Source organism: Fragaria vesca, linkage group LG2, assembly GCF_000184155.1.
Source record: "Fragaria vesca subsp. vesca linkage group LG2, FraVesHawaii_1.0, whole genome shotgun sequence".
NCBI classification, from domain to species: Eukaryota; Viridiplantae; Streptophyta; class Magnoliopsida; order Rosales; family Rosaceae; genus Fragaria; species Fragaria vesca.
The window spans coordinates 32,416,183-32,435,961 of NC_020492.1; the positions used below are offsets into that span (position 1 = coordinate 32,416,183).

A 19,779-nucleotide genomic window follows, 5' to 3' on the forward strand; every position below is an offset into this window, starting at 1 on the left:
ACTTTATTTGAAATTTTGGAAATTCTCGCCGGAAAACTAGAATTCGGCGGACTCGCCGGGGATGGAAAGAGGTCGGGGAAGCTGCTGGAGTCCGCTAGGGTGGAGGCGCGCCCTCGCCGGTGCCGTACGGTGGCGAAAGGAGGGACATCCGCACGGTGCGGACGTCCGCACCTGATAACGTCTGTCTATATATATATAATATATATATATATATATTCTAAGGAAAGATGACTCTAAATCAGCTTTTCATTTCATATGAAATGTCTCATGAGTTTCTATTTTCCTCATAGGGATTACATCAAGTAATGCTGCCACATGTGGCCTTGGTGCTGTTCAGGTACAACATGAAGATAACTTGAAACTTGGGTTCTCCTTTCCTCCAATATTCGCAAGCTCTAATTGTTACTATGATCTGTATGTGTAGGTAATAGCAACTGGTGTGACTACCTGGTTGGTGGACAGAGCAGGCCGTCGACTTCTGCTTATTGTAAGTTTAAGTATTTCTGTCACTTGGGGTCATTATTTAATCATTTAGAGAAGTGTTGATAATTTACACTTTCTATTGTAGATCTCCTCTGCTGGAATGACAATTAGCCTCCTAGTTGTTTCTGTAGCATTCTATCTGAAGGTACTAAAGCTCTCATGTTTGTAAAGAAATCTTGTGGGTGTATGCTTCTTTTCTATATCTTCTAAGCAATTTCTACTGATTCCAGGAATATGCAGCGGTTGATTCAGGTTTCTATAGTGTGTTGAGCATCATTTCAGTGGTTGGAGTAGTGGTATGTTTATAGTTTAATTATCATGGTTACCAAAGAAGATTGTCGTTCTTTTTCCGCCAGTAAATTCCTTTGTCTTGCACTATTCTTGCAGGCCATGGTAATTGCCTTCTCTCTGGGTGTAGGAGCTATTCCATGGATCATAATGTCTGAGGTATGTCCGTGATGTAGCTTTTTTTTATACAAAAAAAAAAAAACCAATATACATGCCTGTTTTTATAAAGCTTGCAAGAGTTATCAATATAACCATGAATGAGTATCTGCCTATTCATTCTTCTACAATTTTAGCCACGCGCCTCTACCTATACCTACTGGTAATAGATGTTAAAGCTAGCACATTTGTCTTCTGATTTTTCAAGTTGTCTTCAAGGTCATGAGGAAGCAGATTAGTATTCTTCTATGCCTCTACCCAGCAATATTCACAATTTTTATTTTTTTTTGCTTGACTTCCATCTGAAAAAGCTTCTAATTTTGACAAATTTTGATCTTGTTACTTATTATTGCAGCGCTTTTCCTTCTTTGGTTCATACAATTTACTGTAAATTTTGCAATGCAGATTCTTCCAATTAATATTAAAGGCCTTGCTGGAAGTATAGCAACACTTGCCAATTGGTTTGTAGCCTGGGTGGTCACTATGACTGCAAACTTGCTACTGGAATGGAACAGTGGAGGTTTGTATATCTCATTCTCTCCTTCCGGCACTGTGTTGCCTATGCTTTTACTGTTGCTTATTTTTATCCTATGTTATTGTTTAGATGTTCCACTCCTCCCCTTGTTATGATTTTAGCCTTTAGAGATTGAGGCTAATGGGTTTTGTCTTCCATTTTGAATAGGAACCTTCACCATTTATATGGTTGTGAGTGCTTTTACTGTTGTATTTGTTACCATTTGGGTCCCCGAGACAAAGGGCAGAACTCTGGAAGAGATTCAGTGGTCCTTCAGATGAGGTTTCCTTTCCCCTTCTTTCATATCGCGGCTTTACAGTGCCTTCTTCATCAATTAGAAGAAACCAATTCTGCATTCTGCAATCCCATTTTGAGAAATTCCTACAGAAACTGTGTGGCATCAAAGGTGCATATTTTTGTGGCATAAAAGCAGGCATCATCTTCGGCCAGCAATGCACTGAACTTCGTGCTCTATTGCTACATTCGTTGTAATCGGCTGTAATCCAACAGTTGTCGTACACTTCATAAAATTCATTGAATCAATTTTTCGAGCTACCAGCTTTCCATGGTCCTATATTTGTACAAAACTACAAACTTGATCAGTTTCATTTGAAGTTTTGAACCCCACTGGTACGATTTGGCAGAGCAACTTGGTTCTTAAAATTTAGGTGATCAGAAGGTCGAGCCATCATCCCTACCAATCAGTCTACAGTCTACCACCTGTAAGTGACTGAAGCAAGCTGACTGTAAATGACTGGTAGACGTGAATTAGTTTACCAAGTCTCCCTATAAATATGATACAGAAAAACTGTCTCGTCTTGTTTCTGTAAATCAGATTTGCTTTTATAAATCTGGAGAAGGGCATGGATCCATGAAAGATCGTTGGGATCATGAAATGACATAACTAAGAATGTTGGTCCTCAATTTCATGGAGACATGTCAACTGGCCAGGGGCTTGGAGTTTAGCCCTTTGTGCTGCTAACATGAACCCCAAGACCCTAAGCTTCGTACCGAAGATTCTGTAGATAAACCCGAAGTTCCTGTTTCGCTTCAGGACCTTTATTCACCGTGGACGGTTGGACGGGCTGGAATTGTATCAGTTCAAAGGTCTCGGAATTCTTGGAATTGCATCAGTTTGAAGGTCTCGGAACTCTCCGAATTGGTGGCCGAGTGAGCTACCACTCTTTTTTGGTCGAAAAGTGAGCTACCATCCCAATCTGTTAGTTAAGTAGCAACGTGCAGCACACACATTCTAATTCGCGATAGTCCCATGTCCCTTCGCTTGGTCTCAGTTTTGAAAAGGAAAAACAAGAAAACAAAGACAACCCCACTTTCAGGTCTGTGCTGCATTTGGCCACCACTCCATAGTCATCAAATACATGTGATGTTGTAACCAAACTCACGACTAAGGTGCAAGGCAAAGAGCCAAAAGCAAATTACTTGTCAAAGCAAAATAGACATGATCCACACAAAGTTCATCTGAATGAATAGATTTTATTTCCTATAAAAGTTTATGCAAAGCTAAACTCTATACCTAAACATTATACGTAAAGAGAGATACAGGACCATTAAAAATGGTATTATCGGGACTTATCTCGCTGCGAATCACCCATGAAACAGATGCTGAACTCGAGCAGAGAAAGGCTACAATTTGACATCAAACTTCACATACGACATAAACAGAATAGAGTACAACATCAACAACTGAGAAAGAAAAATGCAAGATAGTACCCTGAATGGAGAGTCTAACCAGAATGCTATTGCGCTACGAAACTACTTTCATGGGATACTTGTCAATGCTGTCCTCCCAAGGACCATTACAAGATGGCTGCACATTGCGCAGAGCCTGCCAGACTGCACTGTTACATTTGAAACCGCTCCCAAAGGCAATCTGCCACACTCGGTTGCCCTTGCGCATCCTCCCTTTGGCCTCCGTATAGGCCAACTCATACCAAATGGAGCTCGACGAAGTATTCCCAAACCGGTGTAGAGTCATCCGAGAAGCCTCCACATGTATCGGCAACAACTGCAAGTTCTTCTCCAGCTCATCAATCACAGCCCTTCCACCAGCATGTATACAGAAATGATCAAAGGCCAGCTTGAAATCCGGTATATACGGCTTGACATCCCCATTCAACAGCTTCTTAACCACAAGAGAAGAGAAGAAAAGCAGCTGCTCGCTTATCGGAAGCACAATAGGCCCCAGAGTAGTTATATTCGTCTTAAGCGCCCCACCAGCAATGGCCATCAAATCTTTCGACAGAGACACACCAGTCTTCCCCTTATCATCCTGCTCCTGATAAACACACCGAAACGCCTTGTCATCCGCGCCCTTATGAGTCCTCACAACATGAACAAGCCTGTACTTCGCCCGCCTCCTATCCACAGCCTTATTCGACAGCAAAACCGCGGATCCCCCAACTCGAAACAAGCAATTCGGTATCAACATTGACTTCTTATTCCCAAAATACCAATTCTGCGTAATGTTCTCAGTACTGACCACTACAGCACAAGTATTCCTATGAATCTGCAACAAGTCCTTAGCAAGATCAACAGCTATAACTCCAGCGCTGCACCCCATCCCTCCCAAATTGAAACTCCGAATATTCCCCCGGAGCTTATACCTGTTCACAATCATCGCCGAAAGCGACGGCGTCGGATTAAACAAGCTGCAATTCACAACGAGAATCCCAATGTCCTTCGGTTTTACATGAGTGTTTGCAAACAGATTATCCAGCGCTCCATACATGACCTCCTCGGCCTCCTCCCTCGCCGCCGCCATCGACGGCCGGGGAGGGATGTGGTGCATCGCCTCCGGGACGTAGGTCTCTTCTCCGAGGCCGGAGCGTTGGAGAATCTTGCGCTGGAACTCCAACGACGAGTCGTCGAAGTCGTTGGTTTGGCGGGAGTGGTCCATGAAGCGGCGGAAGGGCGCCTTGAGGTGGTCAGGGGGGCGGTAGCAGGAGTAGTCCACTAGGTAAATGGGCCTGGGCCGGGTCATGATGTAAACGGTCAACCCGAAGACGAGGACGGCGGAGCAGATGATGACGCTGACGAGGTTGTACTGGAGGTGGAGCCAGAGGTGGCGGAGGTCGCGGAGGTCCATTTGGGAGGCCTCGATTAACGTGACGATGATTAAGGGGATGAAGCAGAGGGTTAAGAGATTGGAGATGAGATAGTGGTAGCCGAGTTTGACGTACTTGAGATTCACGCTCTGGAGGAAATCCGGGAGGCGTCGTGTGTGGTGGATCCGGACTCCGACATGGCCTCCGGCGCCGGCGGCGTGGGCCGGGCCGCCTTGGTCCATGGCCCAGCTGCTGGTTTGGTTTAAGCTTTGGAGAGAGTCAGAGTGAGAGGTGGCAAGTGCAAGTCCGTGTAGTTATATTTTATACGTGAATCACTGATTTTATATAGAATGGGAAATGACGTAAGGGTTACGGCGAATCTAAGAGGAGGTTTCCGATAACGGAGAGAGAAGGATGGGGTGGTTGTGATTTTGACGGTTATATAACAGCTTACGTGGGAAACCTGGAATATGTTAATAGCTGGTGGCCACTGCCCTGTCAGCCCGGGCTTGGCTTGACTAACGAATATTTTTGAATTTTCTTTGATATTTATTGTTATATAAACGACGGTCGGTGATCAGGTGAACATTACATTTTAAATTAAATAGCTAACGAACACTAATTGGGTGTGTTTTTCACTCTAGATACGAACTCTGAAGATGTTGTAGTCATCAGGCAGTGCTACAATGCATATTTTGAGCGTTTTACATGCGCGTAAGGATTAACCGAGAGTAAGAAGCCTTTGCGGTACTATAACATTGTCTAAACAAAAAAGACAAAGAATCATAGGCTAACGCGCTACTATTTCCTTGTTTCCAACCAGAGAAAAATATTTCCTTGTTTCTAAGCCGGCCTACAAATTCATCTATGAAACAATGGAAGTTGAAAGGTGTCTTAATTTGGATTGATTTGTCTTAATGAGCACTTAATTATGCCGGCTGATCGAATTAAGAATCTACCTACATAGTGACAGGAGCCCAGATCTGTGCGGCCCAGAATTAAGAATCTACGGCTACATTTCTCATTAGTCAAATAAAGAGGTGTATCTAGTCTCTACATGGCTACACATCATCTATAATCCATCTCTAACCTAAGGGTTAAGGCTCATAATAGAAAGTGAACACCAGGACCATGTAGCTAGTTTTGTTGTTCTTCAGGCTTGCCAAATGCCAACCCACATTGACACATTCCCACCAAACTAGACCTGAGAGTGACTGCCATTCCCCATAACGAACTATGAGCATGTTTGTGAATGCTTCTGGGAGGCTGAAAAACGGTTCTAAACTAGCGGATGCATTTCTACATTATAAGCATGGTGTTTAGCAAAAGGTTAAGATGTGCTCAGTGGGAATTCAAGCATTTGGAAATGGAAACTCTATCGCTGATGATTGGTCTTAAAGATTTATCAATATCAATAATGGAAAACTAGTATGGCTTAAGCCTGATAAGTATTCCATTCTCTCCCTCTCTCTCTCTCTCCCTCTAACATAACCTAAGTTAGTTATCTCTATGCCCCTCACTCTCTCCATTGTTCTTACTAAGTAGCCGAAACAATTCTTAACATTTAGCAGACTCAAAACAACTCTGATCCTAAATTCCTAGGCTAATCTCAAGTCTCAACAAAGACCAATAATACAATATGAATTAGAAGGTAAACAATTAGTTTTAACAAGCAATGTTAGTTGACAACAGATGCGTATGCAAAGAGTGGATAGTTATCAAGTCTGTGAAATGACAGATCAGAAACCGAACTAGAAATGAAGACATGGATTTGCCAATTAGATGAAAGAAATCTCGAATCACCTAATGCAGCTACAGAGCTTCTTTTAGAAGTCTCTCTGTGATATCTTTTGGAAGTCCCATCACGCTATCAGTTGTCCCTACCTGCAAGAGGTATCACCAATTCAAATTTAACTATCAAGACATGGATGCTAAGAGATACAAGAATGCATGCATATATTGACAGGAGTGATTAGTAAGGACAGACTTCTGAATGAAAATCAACCCCTTAACATGTTGAAATGGACAGAGGGTACAACAATACGGACCATTATGATTTTCCTGCCTCACATGTTAAGTTTCAAATATGATACCTCTATAAATATTCTTACGAACTAAAACATAGATCAGATTAGAAAACCAACCACTTCTTTGACAAAAGGTAGAATCAGAGGATGCTCTATTATCAGTCCCCCAGCAACTTTGAGCACTGTCCCCTCCTCAATCTGACATGGATGCAAAAGGTTCAATTGTTATCTTGTCGCCAAAGAAGGAAGTGAAACAACCACATTGCATATAAATAACTCTTACCAGCTTCTCAATGGCTTCATCCGGTATTTCATGGAAATAGATCTGCAATGAAGTATCAAACAAGTATTATCCTCAAACACATGTTTGGTCATTGCCATAATGTTGCACAGAACCTACTCAATTTCATATTTTAGAAGCTACACTTCAAAAAATGACGAATAAAAAAGAAATGAAAAAGAAGAAAAGGGTACCTCCACTCGGTCCCATTCTCCTTTACTGAATCCTGTTTTAAGGTTTGTAACAAGCACAGATCCCACTGTTGCTGCATGTCCTCCAGAATAGTCTGCAAATCATTGTTAGTGAAATTGTCAGAGTTGATAAGTAAAAACCAGGGACATGGACTGGAATCAACCATTAACCAACCTTTCAAGAATTGCCGTGCTTCTTCCTTGCTGGATGGTTTTTCCCTGACAACACCTTCATAGACTACCACCTCCAGATCATTTTACAATAAGAGTAAGTAATAACACACATAAGGTTCACTTCATAGGGAATAACTCTACAGTTCTACTTCACATACAGGCCAGATCACCAGGGGGCCATTTATGTTCAAGGACACATGAGCATAAGGTCCGTAGACGCAAAAGAAAATGGTATTGCCGAGGCTCTTCTAGTGTTTTGGGGCATCCATAACATAATATTGATAAAAAAATACCACATAACAAATTAACATGAGGATAAGCAAACCATCTAGTTGAGGTTAACTTACAGAATTCATTCGTAAGAAACTGAATCAAGTGGCAAAAATGAAGTTTTGATGGTCTAATGTCATTGCATATGATGATCTTCCCGAGCAAGTAATCTAGCATAACTTACTTCAAAACTTTACTTAAACTAATACTTCTTATTTCCCTCTATTTCAGCTTGTAAAAAGGATGTGGAAAACGTTTGAGATATGGATCACACATGCAAAACTCATATGACAGGGATTTAGAGACTATAAGTATGTTATAAGATGTGGTTTATACTTGATCAGAGGTAATTAATAGCGTTGGTTCTGCATCCTTTACGTAGTCACCAACTGGGAGCTTAGGCCGGATGGCTTCTGCCTGAGACGTTTCCATCAGCTAAGATCCGTAAGTTTTCTTTTAACCAGAAACCAGCAATATTATAAAATATGATCACATAAGTGCAACAGAGAGAGCAGTAACACACAAACAGAAGCATAAACAAAACAGCTGTAACTACATGGAGGTCATGATGCAAAAACTATAAAATATGATACTTTCACGATAAAAGAAGCCCAATATATCCTCCATAAATGGCTCTAGGTGATACCAGACCTTTGATGCTTCCTGTCTTAAGACAGAAAGTTCATGCTACATACATGTAGGCCAATCTACAATCTCTATATATGAATATATATACATTTTTTCTGGTGAACGGACATATAATATGAAAATAGATAAATGACATACTGTATCTGCCGCAATTACAATTGTCGGTTCAGCATCCTTCTCTTTACTATGGATACTTTGTATTTTTGAAATGATTGCATCAGCCTGAGATGCAGATCACATTCAACCAGTATAAGAGCTTAACTAGAACTTAAAGACCCCTCTAATCAAACATGAAGCAGTACAAGACACAAAGCAACACACATGTATCTCAGTCTAATCATAATAACTAAGCACTCCGCGTGTACCATCTTAAATTTCAACAACTTAGCAAATAACTATTACAGTAGATCAACTCAAGGCAGCAATATCTAACATTAACAAATGAACATTATCGATATCGGAACAAACACTATACCTTTGCCTGAGCAAGAACCATCACCAACTCCTCCGGTTTATCCTTTCTGATGCTTTTTTCATCAATGTCTGCAGTCTAAGCAATAAACAGAGTTCAATTTCCAAAATCATTGAAAAACGACATCGTTTCGACTAGTTCATACTTCATACTAACCATGAGTGTAAATTCATATCCCATATCGGACAAAATTTTCCGGCGAGCGATCGAAGATGACCCCAAGATTAACTGCACAAAACAACCATGTACAGCATTATATCATCTCCCACAAATTTGGAAACCCTAGCTAGCTTGGAATTGAGGAATGAGAAAGACGGGAGTGAGGTGCGTACCTTGAACGGAGGCGAAGAATTGGTTTCCATGTTTACACTCTCTCAGACGCCCAAACACTTCGAAAATGAGTGACCAGAAGTTCTGGGCGGCTGTTTTATACTCGTTTCTTCGCCTTTCTTTTGACGCCGTTTACCCCTGGTCAATCGGCGCCCATTTTATTTTTTATTTTTTATTTTTGATTTTACAATTATGAACTCGTGGTATCATCTTATTTAGTGGGAGGCTGTGAGTTTGACTCAACGAAAAAAAAAAAAAAAAAAATTAATAAACTCATAGTAAAGAGTTCAACATTATTCTTCTATAATGTTCATAAATATTTGAATTTTAATTCTCGGCGCATCGCTCTTATCAAATAACATGTCCGCCATCTCAAATTATATTCATGTTACTTTTTGTGTGAAGTTCTGATATTATAGTGCTTGGTATTTGTGTTTTATGCTTAGTTAAATTCATGTTTTTATAAGTGTGAGAAACATGTTCGCTCATTACGTGTGATGTTTCTACTTTCTAGTGATCTCTCACACAATTTACATGTAGTTTCTAGTAAGTAATCTTGTGTTTATAATTCCATTAGTTATAAATTCTAATTAAATATCGTACTCTCCTAACATCTATCTTTGATTATCATAACTCATTTGAGCAAATTAAAGAACAAAAACGAGAAATGGAGGAAGAGAATAGTCAGTCATGGTCGATTTTTGGGTTCTCACTCACAATATCCTTGTTAGTTTTAGTAATGTTTAATGAAAATATTGGTGTTTCATTTACCTCCACATTTAAGGTCAAAACTTAAAAGATATATTTCTCCCCTTTTGGCTTCATTTGTAAAGATAAAGAGAATATTTTCTTATTCTGGTACGATGATCACTACGTACGTATAATGATTATATTCAAACCTGAACAGAAATATTTCAAACTTGTCAGTAGTTATTTACTTATTCATGTCGTTTCTTTCCCCCGACATTTGAAAAGTGAGCACCATGGACGGTTCTGAATGAAAGCAGCAATATTCTCTGTGTAAATTTAAATTAAGACCATCACAGCACGTTTATATGGTTTGCGTTGTTCAGCAATGAGGAGGTTTCTACAGCTAGCTAGCCAGTTTAGAAATCTCCTTCCCCTCCAAATATAGCTAAGAAACAAAACTATAAACATGAAGAATTGAAGATCATAATAAGGATTTGATACATTAGGTGAAGAACAACGATGTCATGGCTTCTTTTTTCTCAATACATTTTGAAGAACATATGTAACAAATTAAAAGAAAAGAAAAACAAGCTGGAAATGTAGCAATCACATTTGATTCTACTCTTGCTGTACTAAATATTGAAAATGCATGTAAGATTCTTTATTGATTATTCCCACTCGTCACGGATGATCTGGTTCACCTCTTTATCAGTTCTTCAAGATTTTCACTGTATTTTCAGACTCTTGAACCTGCAAGAAGAAAAACCAACGATGATCAGCTCTGTTAGGAAAATTAAAGAAGCAAAATTATTAGAGTATTGATACGTCCATAGATATACTACCAAGTCTTACGTACCTTTGGTCTTCAATGTCCATGGAGTTAGTGTAGGCTGATTTGTTGCTCCCAGCTGAACCAGATTTTGATGTCCTGGTGTAATTTGGCAATGGCACTTCGCCGGACTCAATCCGGTTAACATCTTCGACAAGCCTTTCATAGTGTCTCTTCACTTCCTCCGCTGTCTTACCACCCACAGCTCTCGCCATATTGTGCCACCTATCGGGGGTGTCCTTATCATACACTGCTAGAGCATTCTCGAACATTTTGTTTTGCCTTGATGTCCATGATCCCGATGAGGCCATTGAAATGAGTGAAGATATGTTAATGATATGAAATGGTTGATGATGAGGGTAATGAATAATGAGCTCAGGTAGCTTTGAGCATAGAGAATGGCAATGGTGCTGTTTATATAGAGGCTGTGGAGAGGAAGAGAATGAGGGAAGTGGGTCGTAGCTGGCTGTTGCTTTCCTTGGAAAACAATGGGGCATGATTCCTATAACCTACGTGGTTTTGTTTCTCCTTTTTTTACTTTCCAGGTGATTAATTAAACTCATGGATTTGCTGAATATTAGCCTTAAGCAGCAAGAAAGAGATGAAACTCATGCCGACTTTGTCCCTTTGTCCAAGATAAAGTCATGTTTCATTCATTTCTATATGCTCAGCTCATCATGTTGTTCATCGTAAACCTCATTCATTCACCGTCCGTTACTATAGTACTGCTCATTTCTAGTTCTGGAATTTCTTGATACTACCAAAACCAGCTTTGCATTAACCGTTCGCCGCGGTTTGTGTGATTCGAGTAGTTAATTTTCAGCTGGCGGGCACACCTATCATGCATAGCTAGCTAATACAGTGTGATATGTTCACATCTATACTGATCCATGGTGGTTGTTGGAAGGCATCTAATTAATTAGACGATAAGCATGTTGTACTCAAAACTAAGCTTATGAAAAGTTTCTTATCACCGCGATTTTTGCAATTTATTTTCTAGCTAGCTACTTCCATTGTCATATCAGTTTTTGTGACAGGTAGAACTACAATATCAAGGATAGAGATAGTTAGTATGTAGCTGGCTGCAGCAAGAAGAACTTCATTTTTCCATTAACACGCTTAAATAGCGCTTTCAGAGGTTATAAATTAGTTACTTGAAGCTGAAGTATTGCAAGTGGTACTTTTTGTATTAGCGTTCGCACATGGTAATTAGCAACAGCAACTTGAATCAAAGTGATCAATTGGCTAGATCATAAGCTAGTATTATATGTTAACTACAAAAACCAAAGTACTTAGCTAGCTGTAGACTACTGTAATTGGTAAGCAAACAGCAGACCGATAACAAGGCCGGGATAGATCCTTGAGAAAAGAGTGAGTACTGCATTAGTTGGACTCAAACATATGAATGATCACTTCACTCTTTCTGTTTTTTCATTACATTTCAAGAGTGAGTACTCGTTTGGCTTCTACTAATTGCGTACTCTCTCACTGTGGTTGAATTGCTAGTAAACTTGCCCTTTTTAATTTCTCTAGAGTACGACTACCACTCTACACCTAAGAATCAATTAGCTATATATATATGACAGCAAGGAAGAACAGCATGATTTCTAAACAAGGCCAAGCATCTCATTTGGATTTATGTACCTTTCAGTACGTACTATAGCCAGCTAGTTTAGCTAATGTGATCAAACTGAATTGGGCATTCTGATTGTAAGCGAAAAGATAAGCCTAACAGGAAATCTCTTATCTTCTATTCTTCAGAACTTGTTCTGTGTTTAACTATTTTCGGAACAAAAGCATATACGTCTAGCTGTATGTATGTGACTGCTGAATCAGAATACCAGCTAACTACCTGGAAGAAATATTTCTTTCTATAATCCAATAATATAAGAAACTCTGCATTTTGTAAAGTTTAGAATCTTTACATTTCTTTGCTGCAATTAACTAGGATAGGAACACTGAAAGGGCTTGCTGATCTGTATGCACATATCAAATTTTGTCCTAGTCATTGGCTTTGGATATGCAAGAGCTATGTTGACCTATCTGAATTTACAACTTATGCAACTATTGGAATCCTTATCATCAACAATCCACGTCTGATTGTGTGCAATTTCAAACAGAATTTATCTCCATGGAAAATGCCTTTCCAGTTCATTCTCAAAAGCTGTGAGAGCTCCATTTTTCCTTTCTTTGTGGCCTTAAATTAATTGCAAGTTGGTATCCATGGACCATGGTCATCATAAGGTAGATAGATGCCTTTCCAATATTTCATGGATTCTTTGATTTGAAGACTGAGAAGACTGGATACTCAATAGGTTCCCTCATGATAGCCATAGCTGATGGCAATGGGGAATCCATCCCTTTCTAATTTGTAATTGGGTGAGAAAAATTCCCTGATCTAGACACCCCTCGACGTATATCTCTACACAAAGACCGCATTGAAATAAGATTTTCTTTTCAATAATACATTCTAACATAGTATTAGATCATTACTTGTTTGAGCCGAAGAAGGTACAAACAGTTCAGAACCAATACTTTGCTCAATTCTGCAATCAACTCGATATACATTGTTGGCTTATTCCGATCAATTTTAAGCCTTTGGCTCCATAGTGGTTCTATAACATGATGCTACCTTCCTGAATTTGAAGGTCACAAATATTCATTTATGTTCTGCATTGTTGAAGATCAGCTCCTACTATTTTGGGATAGGAGATATCTGTCACATCAGTTGGTCCTCATTAATTATTCCAGGATATATAAAGTTTGATAGCTTTTGATATATCCTCACAAGTTGGAATTGAACTAATAGACTCCTGGCCAATGTGTGATGAGGCAAAAGTGTCTGGATTCTTTAGGATTCAAGTTTTTTTTTTTTTGGTCAAGTTGGGTACTCAGTTTTTGTTCAAGGCCCAGGGAACCATGAATCCTCATAGCTATACTTATCAGAAGAGGAATGTTCATTATGGGGGGACCTGATCACCAGTAGTTGATTCAAAAAGTTTTCAGGCTTGCATCAAAAAGTTTGGAGACATTTTGATATAAAGTTGGTCATGTATCACTTATAGAAAAGAAAACCCACTTGGTTAATATCTAGCTAGCTGTTGTTGCTGAAATGATCAGAAAACATAAGCAGGTGATATATAATACTGATATGATCCATATCTTATTGACATGAGCTATAAGCAGAGAGACATATACCAGTGTCCAGCTTACAGATACAAAACTTAGACCTTCTCTGCAAATTTCAATTGTTGTCTTAGCAACTTGCCTATAACATATTAACATATGTAATTGGATTCTTCCAACTTCCAAGTATAAAATTGGGGTTTTCAGACTTTCACTAGTTCAGAAATAAAACCATACAATCAGTTTCATACACTTCCTCTCATACCTCTTCTCCCATTTTAGTTTCTTTCCCTTTTCAGCTATCAAATTGGGCCCAAGATTGACCAAAAAACAAATCGGGCCCAAGAGAATATGCCCCACTTGAAACATTGAACTCTTAGGCCCGTGTGAAATTGCAAAATTGGTTTTCCTTTCTCTGTTGGGTTTGAAGGGGCAGCATATGATATATCCTATTGGGCCAGATAAAACCAGCCCTTTTCACATCGAACAATTTGGAAAGTGGACCACTAATGAAAATGAAACTTCGAAATTTTTCTTGGCTCCGCGTTAAAATTTTCTTTTATTGTCAAGTCGCCATCGCTGCCTGATTGATTGACGAAAGAAAATATGACTAAATTTCGTAATCGAATCATGTTATTGCATGGATTAGGAAGACTTCAAAGTTGCCATGCTAGGCTTGACTAATGTGGACACTTGTCGTTTCCACGTAATCAAGTTGAGAATTGACACGTCGGACACAATTATTTTCCCTAAGAGTTATGGCTGAAATGACTCTTCTAGCCTTGTGATAGACCTTTTAGCTCTCCATAGTTTGCATTATTGGCTCCTTTTCAATTTTGTTGTTTGTTAACTAGATAACAGAGTTGGGTGCCCATCAATTTTCAATTGGGTACACTTGTTCTCCTTTTCTGTTACTTCTAGAGCTCTAGGCCTACCATAAATTTGGATTCCACTAAAATCCTCAACCTAAAATTAAGAAGAAGAAAATTAAAACACGGTCGACGTTGTGTCATTATCATCATAATAAATAACAGATTTTTTTAGAATGAAAGGAACTTTTATTCATCAAGAAAACCAAATTACAAATGGGAACTTTCGTAATAAAAAAAAAAAAAACTATGGGAACTTTTATTCATAATAAATAAAAAATTTTTGTAAACTAGTTTAGGGGAATGAAAATTATGTATCTGACCTTTTATGGATTGCAAGGAAGTCTTGCTCTTTTCATGGTTGAGATTTCCTACTTTATCATTTTGAGTCTGTATTCGGGTAAACGTATAAACAAACTTTGAATCTTTGATATGTTTGCATTCTGTTTTGTAATAAATCTCTTATTTGTATAAGTTTGATTTATTTGTACCTTGTTTGGAAAAGAAAATTTCACTTCCCATGGAATATCTTTACACATTTAAAATGATTACATCACTCAAATACTCTCCTCATGGAATTATCAAATTGAATATTCAATACTTAAGATTGATGACAGGTCTGATTCAACTCAACCAAAGAGAAAAATCAAACCTCACAAGCAGCCTTTGAATTGTCTGATTTGTTAAATAATTATTGATTTCACTTCCAAACACAAACAATCCACACACCTCACACTAACACCCAAAACAGTAATTAATTATTGATCCCACATCCAGACACAAACAATCTACAAACCTCACACTAAGACCCAAAACAGTAATTATCAGGTCAATTGACCTCACAAGTCACAAACCAAGAACAAGAAGAAGAAGAACAAATACCACTTGTTAATCTCCACCACCACCACCACCTCCAAACTCCAAAAACCATAATAACTATGCCACTGCAAAACAGAGCTACCACAGTCATGCCTTCATTAATGGCTTCTCCGTTGAGCCTCTGAAAGTAATCCAGTTCGGCTTGGGCGGTTGGGCACAGTTGTGGCACAGTCTTCCACTGCCTCTCTCTCATTTAAAGCTGCTTTCACCTTCGATTCCCTCTGCTACATTTAAAACCACTCCTCCCCACTTTTTACCATTCTGCCCTTGCCACCCTGCCTCAATTCTACATTCAAAGCCTAAAATATCACAGCTTTTCTACTACTCTTCGACACTAGAATGCAGAAGCATCAAGGTTCTTAGGTAAGTAAGTACCCATTTTGAACTTGTTTTTGGGTGTTTCTTGTACTGCTTGGATTGTCTTTCTTGCTCATAAAGACTTGAACTTTATGTGTTTTTACATTCTGGGTGTTTCTTATTTCTTGCTTAAACTTGTTTTCTGGTAGAGAAAAGCAATACCTGAGTTGATTTAGAAGAACCCAGAAGAAGTAGAAGAAGCTTCATCGACTATGATGAAGATGTACAGTATGTTATCACATACTAAAACCCAAGTTGGAGTCTTTACAATAGCTATAGCTTTGTTCTTCTTCGTTAACATCGTTTTAGCCCAGCAAGATTACTTAAGCTCCGCCGTGGAACGGTCGGCGTTACTGGACCTCCGGTCGTCTTTAGGACTCAGAAGCAAAGACTGGCCCAGAAAGGCAGAGCCTTGTTCTAATTGGACCGGAGTTCAATGCCAGACCGGTCGAGTCATTGGAATCACTGTCTCCGGTTTGAGACGAACCACTCGTGGGCGGCGCAACCCCCAGTTCGCCGTTGATTCATTAGCCAATTTTACATCTTTGGTTTTGTTTAATGCTTCTGGGTTTTCGCTTCCGGGCTCTATACCTGACTGGTTTGGCCGGAGACTTAGTTCACTTGAGGTTCTTGATTTGAGGTCTGCTTCAGTCATTGGTGCTATACCTGAGTCTTTTGGTAATTTGAGAAAGCTTAGGTTTTTGTATTTATCTGGTAATGATATTACTGGTGCAGTGCCTTCTGCATTGGGGAACTTGGTTGAGTTGGAGGTTCTTGATGTTTCGAGGAATTCGTTTACTGGGGCAATACCTTCTGGTTTTGCCTCTCTTGGGAATCTTACAATGCTTAACCTTTCTTCGAATTTCCTATCCGGGCCAATTCCACCAGGTTTAGGTAATCTTTCGAGGCTTCAGTTCCTTAATCTGTCGGATAATAGTCTCGCTGGTTACATACCGGTTCAGCTTGGTGAGCTTTCACAGTTGCTGGAGCTTGACCTTAGCAAGAACTCTTTGTCTGGGGCATTACCTGTGGAGTTGAGAGGGTTGAGGAGTGTGAGGAAGATGGAGATTGAAGATAATGATCTGGCAGGTCCACTACCGGTGGGTTTGATTTTGAGTCTTGCTCAGCTGGAAGTTCTAGTTCTGAGTAGGAATAGACTTGAGGGTGCTCTTCCTAGTGCATTGTGGTCACTTCCCAGTTTGAGGTTTCTTGATTTATCCAGCAACAATTTTACAGGAGCTCTGCCAAGCATCAGTACAAATGGTAGTGTTAGAGGAGCTGTGTTCAACCTCTCTGATAATCTCCTATATGGAAATCTGACTTATCCGCTTGTGAAATATGGTTCCATCGACTTGTCTGGTAACTTTTTCCAAGGCAAGGTATTGGAAGATAGTCAAAGCAATGCTACCCTTACTACAAATTGCCTCCGGTTGGTACCAAGTCAGAGGAGTTTACCGGTATGTAGACAGTTTTATGAAGAAAGGCGTTTGGCTTTTGATAATTTTGGGGCACCTGAACCAGCCCAGCCACCGTTGCTAGAACCTGAATCGAAGAGCAGCAAAAATCGATTAATATATATACTGGCCGGGATATTTGGTGGACTAGGCTTCATTGTGATTTTGGTAGTGGTTCTAGTAGTGCTCCTGAAAAGGGGTAATAAAGCCACAAATCAACGAGGAAGTGCAAATGTAGGGCCTGTTCCAGATAAAGATGGCCTTTCACTCCCTAAAGATCTTGTGTATGCTTCAGGCCTAGGAGATCCATTTTCGTATGGGCAGATTCGCCAGATTGCTGGTGATTTTGGTGAAGAAAATCTGATCAAACATGGACACTCAGGGGACCTATTTCGCGGTTCCTTGGTAAGTGGAACCCCTGTAGTTATCAAAAGGGTAGATCTGAATTCCTTCACGAAAGATTCGTATATGATAGAAATGGATTTATTCAGCAAAGTTTCACACACAAGATTGATCCCACTTTTGGGGCATTGCTTGGAGCATGAGAGTGAGAAGCTTCTGGTTTACAAATATATGCCAAATGGAGACTTGGCTAGTTCCTTGCATAGAGTTACAAATTCAGCGGATGGAAAATTACAGTCTTTGGATTGGATTACTAGACTAAAAATTGCAATCGGAGCTGCTGAAGTCCTAGCTTACTTGCATCATGACTGCAGCCCACCTCTTGTTCACAGGTATTACTGAACTTGCTTTCAGCTAGTATTGTGCTCATTTCATTTCAACTAAGCAGTTGTCACTGATTACATCTTTATCCAACATTTTAGCCATTATTCATAGTTCATAGTGAGTCGGACCCCTCACAAAATTTATCCCCTTCCTAATTAGAAACAGCTCTGTGTGGTCGGTGAAAGCATTCTAGATTAAGTTTATGGTCTGATATGGTGGTCCTTAAATAAGCTGTGCAGTCACTTAATGAAGCAGAGGTTTATAGTGCCAAACTAGTTGAATATGCTGCAATGTCATTATGCAGCCTCGCTGTAGTTCTTACTTATGTTTAATTTAAATGTCTTGTGGCTGATTAGGCATTGTTTTACCCCTTGGTACCCATCATCTGAGACTTCAATTTGCAGACTCACTCTAGTTCTTCCTTCATGCTTTTGAAGGGGTACTTACTTCATGTTGAATTTAGCTATGTTTGCGATTTCAGTTTTGCTTATTAAAAGTTTATTTTGGTGGTTGAAGAGATGTTCAAGCGAGCAGTATACTTCTGGATGACAAATTTGAGGTACGACTTGGAAGTTTGAGTGAGGTCCGTGTGCAAGAAGGGGATGCAAATCAGAATGTAATCACAAGATTGTTGCGGAAACAACAGTAAGTGTTTAACTTTTGTACTTAAAACCCAAACCCTGCTTACTAGCAACTTTGGCATTCTCATCAAATTATACTGCTGGGGATATTTTTATACATCTTGTTACTCCGAAATCTATTAGTCAAATAATGACAGTTGCCCTTGTGTTATGCAGAAGCTCTGAACAAAGCCCTTCTGGTACGTTTTTTTTTTTTTTTGATGAAAGTTCCATTTCTAGCTGTTTCCCTAGATTCTTTTCTCTTGCAATTGTAGTCTGGAAAAGAACTTATTTCTTTTGTTTCAATGAACAGCCGTGATGTCACCGGTGACTTGTGCTTATGATGTGTACTGTTTCGGTAAGGTGTTGCTTGAGCTTGTGACAGGCAAGCTTGGTATCAGCAAATCAGATGATGCCTCTACAAGAGAGTGGCTGGATCACACAGTACGTTACATCAGCATATTTGAGAAGGAACTGGTGAGTAAGATAGTCGACCCATCTTTGATAGTAGATGAGGATCTATTGGAAGAGGTATGGGCCATGGCAATCGTGGCCAGGTCTTGCCTTAACCCCAGACCTTCCAAGCGTCCGCCCATGAAATACATCCTTAAAGCATTGGAAAACCCTCTAAAGGTGGTGAGGGAAGAGAGTTTAAGCTCTGCAAGGCTGCGGACAACGTCATCTAGAAGATCATGGAGCACTGCTTTCTTTGGTAGCTGGCGGCACAGCTCATCAGAGAATGCTACTGTTCCTGGCCATACAAACAGAGATAGTATCAATGGCTTAAAACAGTCGGGGCGAGTAGGTTCTCACGGCAGTGTTGGAAATGAGTTCTCCTCTTCACGTAAAAGGTTGTCCAATGAAATTTTCCCCGAGCCAATTGAAATGCAAGATGTTGAGAGGCAAGAAGAACATTAGCCGAGAGAGTGGTTATGATATGTCATCCTGAAGGGTGGTTTCATGTGACTATCTGCTAAACAGCATCGCTGCCACCAGTTTTGTTGCATTGTATCACCTGCGACATGAATTAAGATTCATGAGGATGCCAACGGAAGCTGACCCTCTCTGATTTGAGGTTGGGGGTCTGCTGTTATGAAAATGTATAATCCTGTGGATGAGTGGATCTCCAAAGTTGATCCATATTCCTAGTGGTTATGAAAGCTTCGTACTGTCCGAAAAGGAGGTGCATAGTGTGTAATTGTCGGACTGATGCTATATGAAAGCCAAACAAGTAGAGCAGACTTGTGATATTTCTTTGGACATTGCCATATTTCAATTTGTTTTGGTATTTAACATAGTATTGTATACAACGAACAAAAAAAAAAAAAAAA

The 19,779-nt window shown here is 39.7% G+C and overlaps 4 protein-coding genes across 5 annotated transcripts in view; 2 read left to right on the forward strand and 2 right to left on the reverse strand.

Annotated features, from left to right (window-relative positions):
* Window positions 1-2,067, forward strand: part of LOC101297802 (sugar transporter ERD6-like 6-like) — a 5,215-nt gene extending 3,148 nt beyond the window's left edge. The window contains exons 12-18 of the mRNA XM_004291823.1: window positions 291-337; window positions 425-487; window positions 569-628; window positions 714-779; window positions 871-930; window positions 1,333-1,447; window positions 1,610-2,067. Of these exons, the coding sequence (XP_004291871.1) occupies window positions 291-337; window positions 425-487; window positions 569-628; window positions 714-779; window positions 871-930; window positions 1,333-1,447; window positions 1,610-1,722 (524 nt within the window). The 3' untranslated portion in view covers window positions 1,723-2,067. The remainder of the gene's footprint in view (window positions 1-290; window positions 338-424; window positions 488-568; window positions 629-713; window positions 780-870; window positions 931-1,332; window positions 1,448-1,609) is intronic.
* A 796-nt stretch (window positions 2,068-2,863) lies between these two features.
* Window positions 2,864-4,748, reverse strand: LOC101305919 (3-ketoacyl-CoA synthase 4-like). Its single transcript, XM_004293157.1, has one exon. The coding sequence runs from the start codon at window positions 4,746-4,748 to the stop codon at window positions 3,207-3,209; it is 1,542 nt and encodes a 513-aa protein (XP_004293205.1). The 3' UTR covers window positions 2,864-3,206.
* Window positions 4,749-6,121: 1,373 nt separating this feature from the next.
* On the reverse strand, window positions 6,122-9,012 carry LOC101298574 (maf-like protein DDB_G0281937-like). 2 transcript variants are annotated; one of them, XM_004291826.1, is made up of 10 exons: window positions 8,901-8,930; window positions 8,725-8,796; window positions 8,572-8,646; window positions 8,235-8,318; window positions 7,785-7,865; window positions 7,180-7,249; window positions 7,008-7,099; window positions 6,817-6,858; window positions 6,651-6,731; window positions 6,122-6,390 (listed from the first exon to the last, which is right to left on the reverse strand). In XM_004291826.1, exons 1-10 carry the CDS (start codon window positions 8,928-8,930, stop codon window positions 6,319-6,321), a joined length of 699 nt encoding a protein of 232 aa, XP_004291874.1. In that variant the 3' UTR covers window positions 6,122-6,318. The 2 variants fall into 2 exon arrangements, with proteins under 2 accessions (XP_004291874.1, XP_004291875.1); XM_004291827.1 differs by lacking the exon at window positions 8,235-8,318 and having other exon boundaries at window positions 8,901-9,012.
* A 6,848-nt stretch (window positions 9,013-15,860) lies between these two features.
* On the forward strand, window positions 15,861-19,768 carry LOC101306210 (probable LRR receptor-like serine/threonine-protein kinase At2g16250-like). The gene is made up of 4 exons (XM_004293158.1): window positions 15,861-17,836; window positions 18,345-18,473; window positions 18,626-18,648; window positions 18,762-19,768. Exons 1-4 carry the CDS (start codon window positions 15,861-15,863, stop codon window positions 19,364-19,366), a joined length of 2,733 nt encoding a protein of 910 aa, XP_004293206.1. The 3' UTR covers window positions 19,367-19,768.
* The last annotated feature ends 11 nt before the right edge of the window (window positions 19,769-19,779 follow it).

Excerpts from the sequence above, each read along its gene's own strand:
- LOC101306210 (XM_004293158.1), top strand. The coding sequence starts at position 15,861 with ATGATGAAGATGTACAGTATGTTATCACATACTAAAACCCAAGTTGGA. Across the intron at positions 17,837-18,344 it reads AGCCCACCTCTTGTTCACAG|AGATGTTCAAGCGAGCAGTA; the intron begins GTATTACTGAAC and ends TGGTGGTTGAAG. Across the intron at positions 18,649-18,761 it reads CTCTGAACAAAGCCCTTCTG|CCGTGATGTCACCGGTGACT; the intron begins GTACGTTTTTTT and ends TTCAATGAACAG.
- LOC101298574 (XM_004291826.1), bottom strand. The coding sequence starts at position 8,930 with ATGGAAACCAATTCTTCGCCTCCGTTCAAG. Across the intron at positions 8,319-8,571 it reads TGGTTCTTGCTCAGGCAAAG|GCTGATGCAATCATTTCAAA; the intron begins GTATAGTGTTTG and ends TCTGCATCTCAG. Across the intron at positions 6,859-7,007 it reads GAGAATGGGACCGAGTGGAG|ATCTATTTCCATGAAATACC; the intron begins GTACCCTTTTCT and ends ACTTCATTGCAG.
- LOC101305919 (XM_004293157.1), bottom strand. The coding sequence starts at position 4,748 with ATGGACCAAGGCGGCCCGGCCCACGCCGCCGGCGCCGGAGGCCATGTC.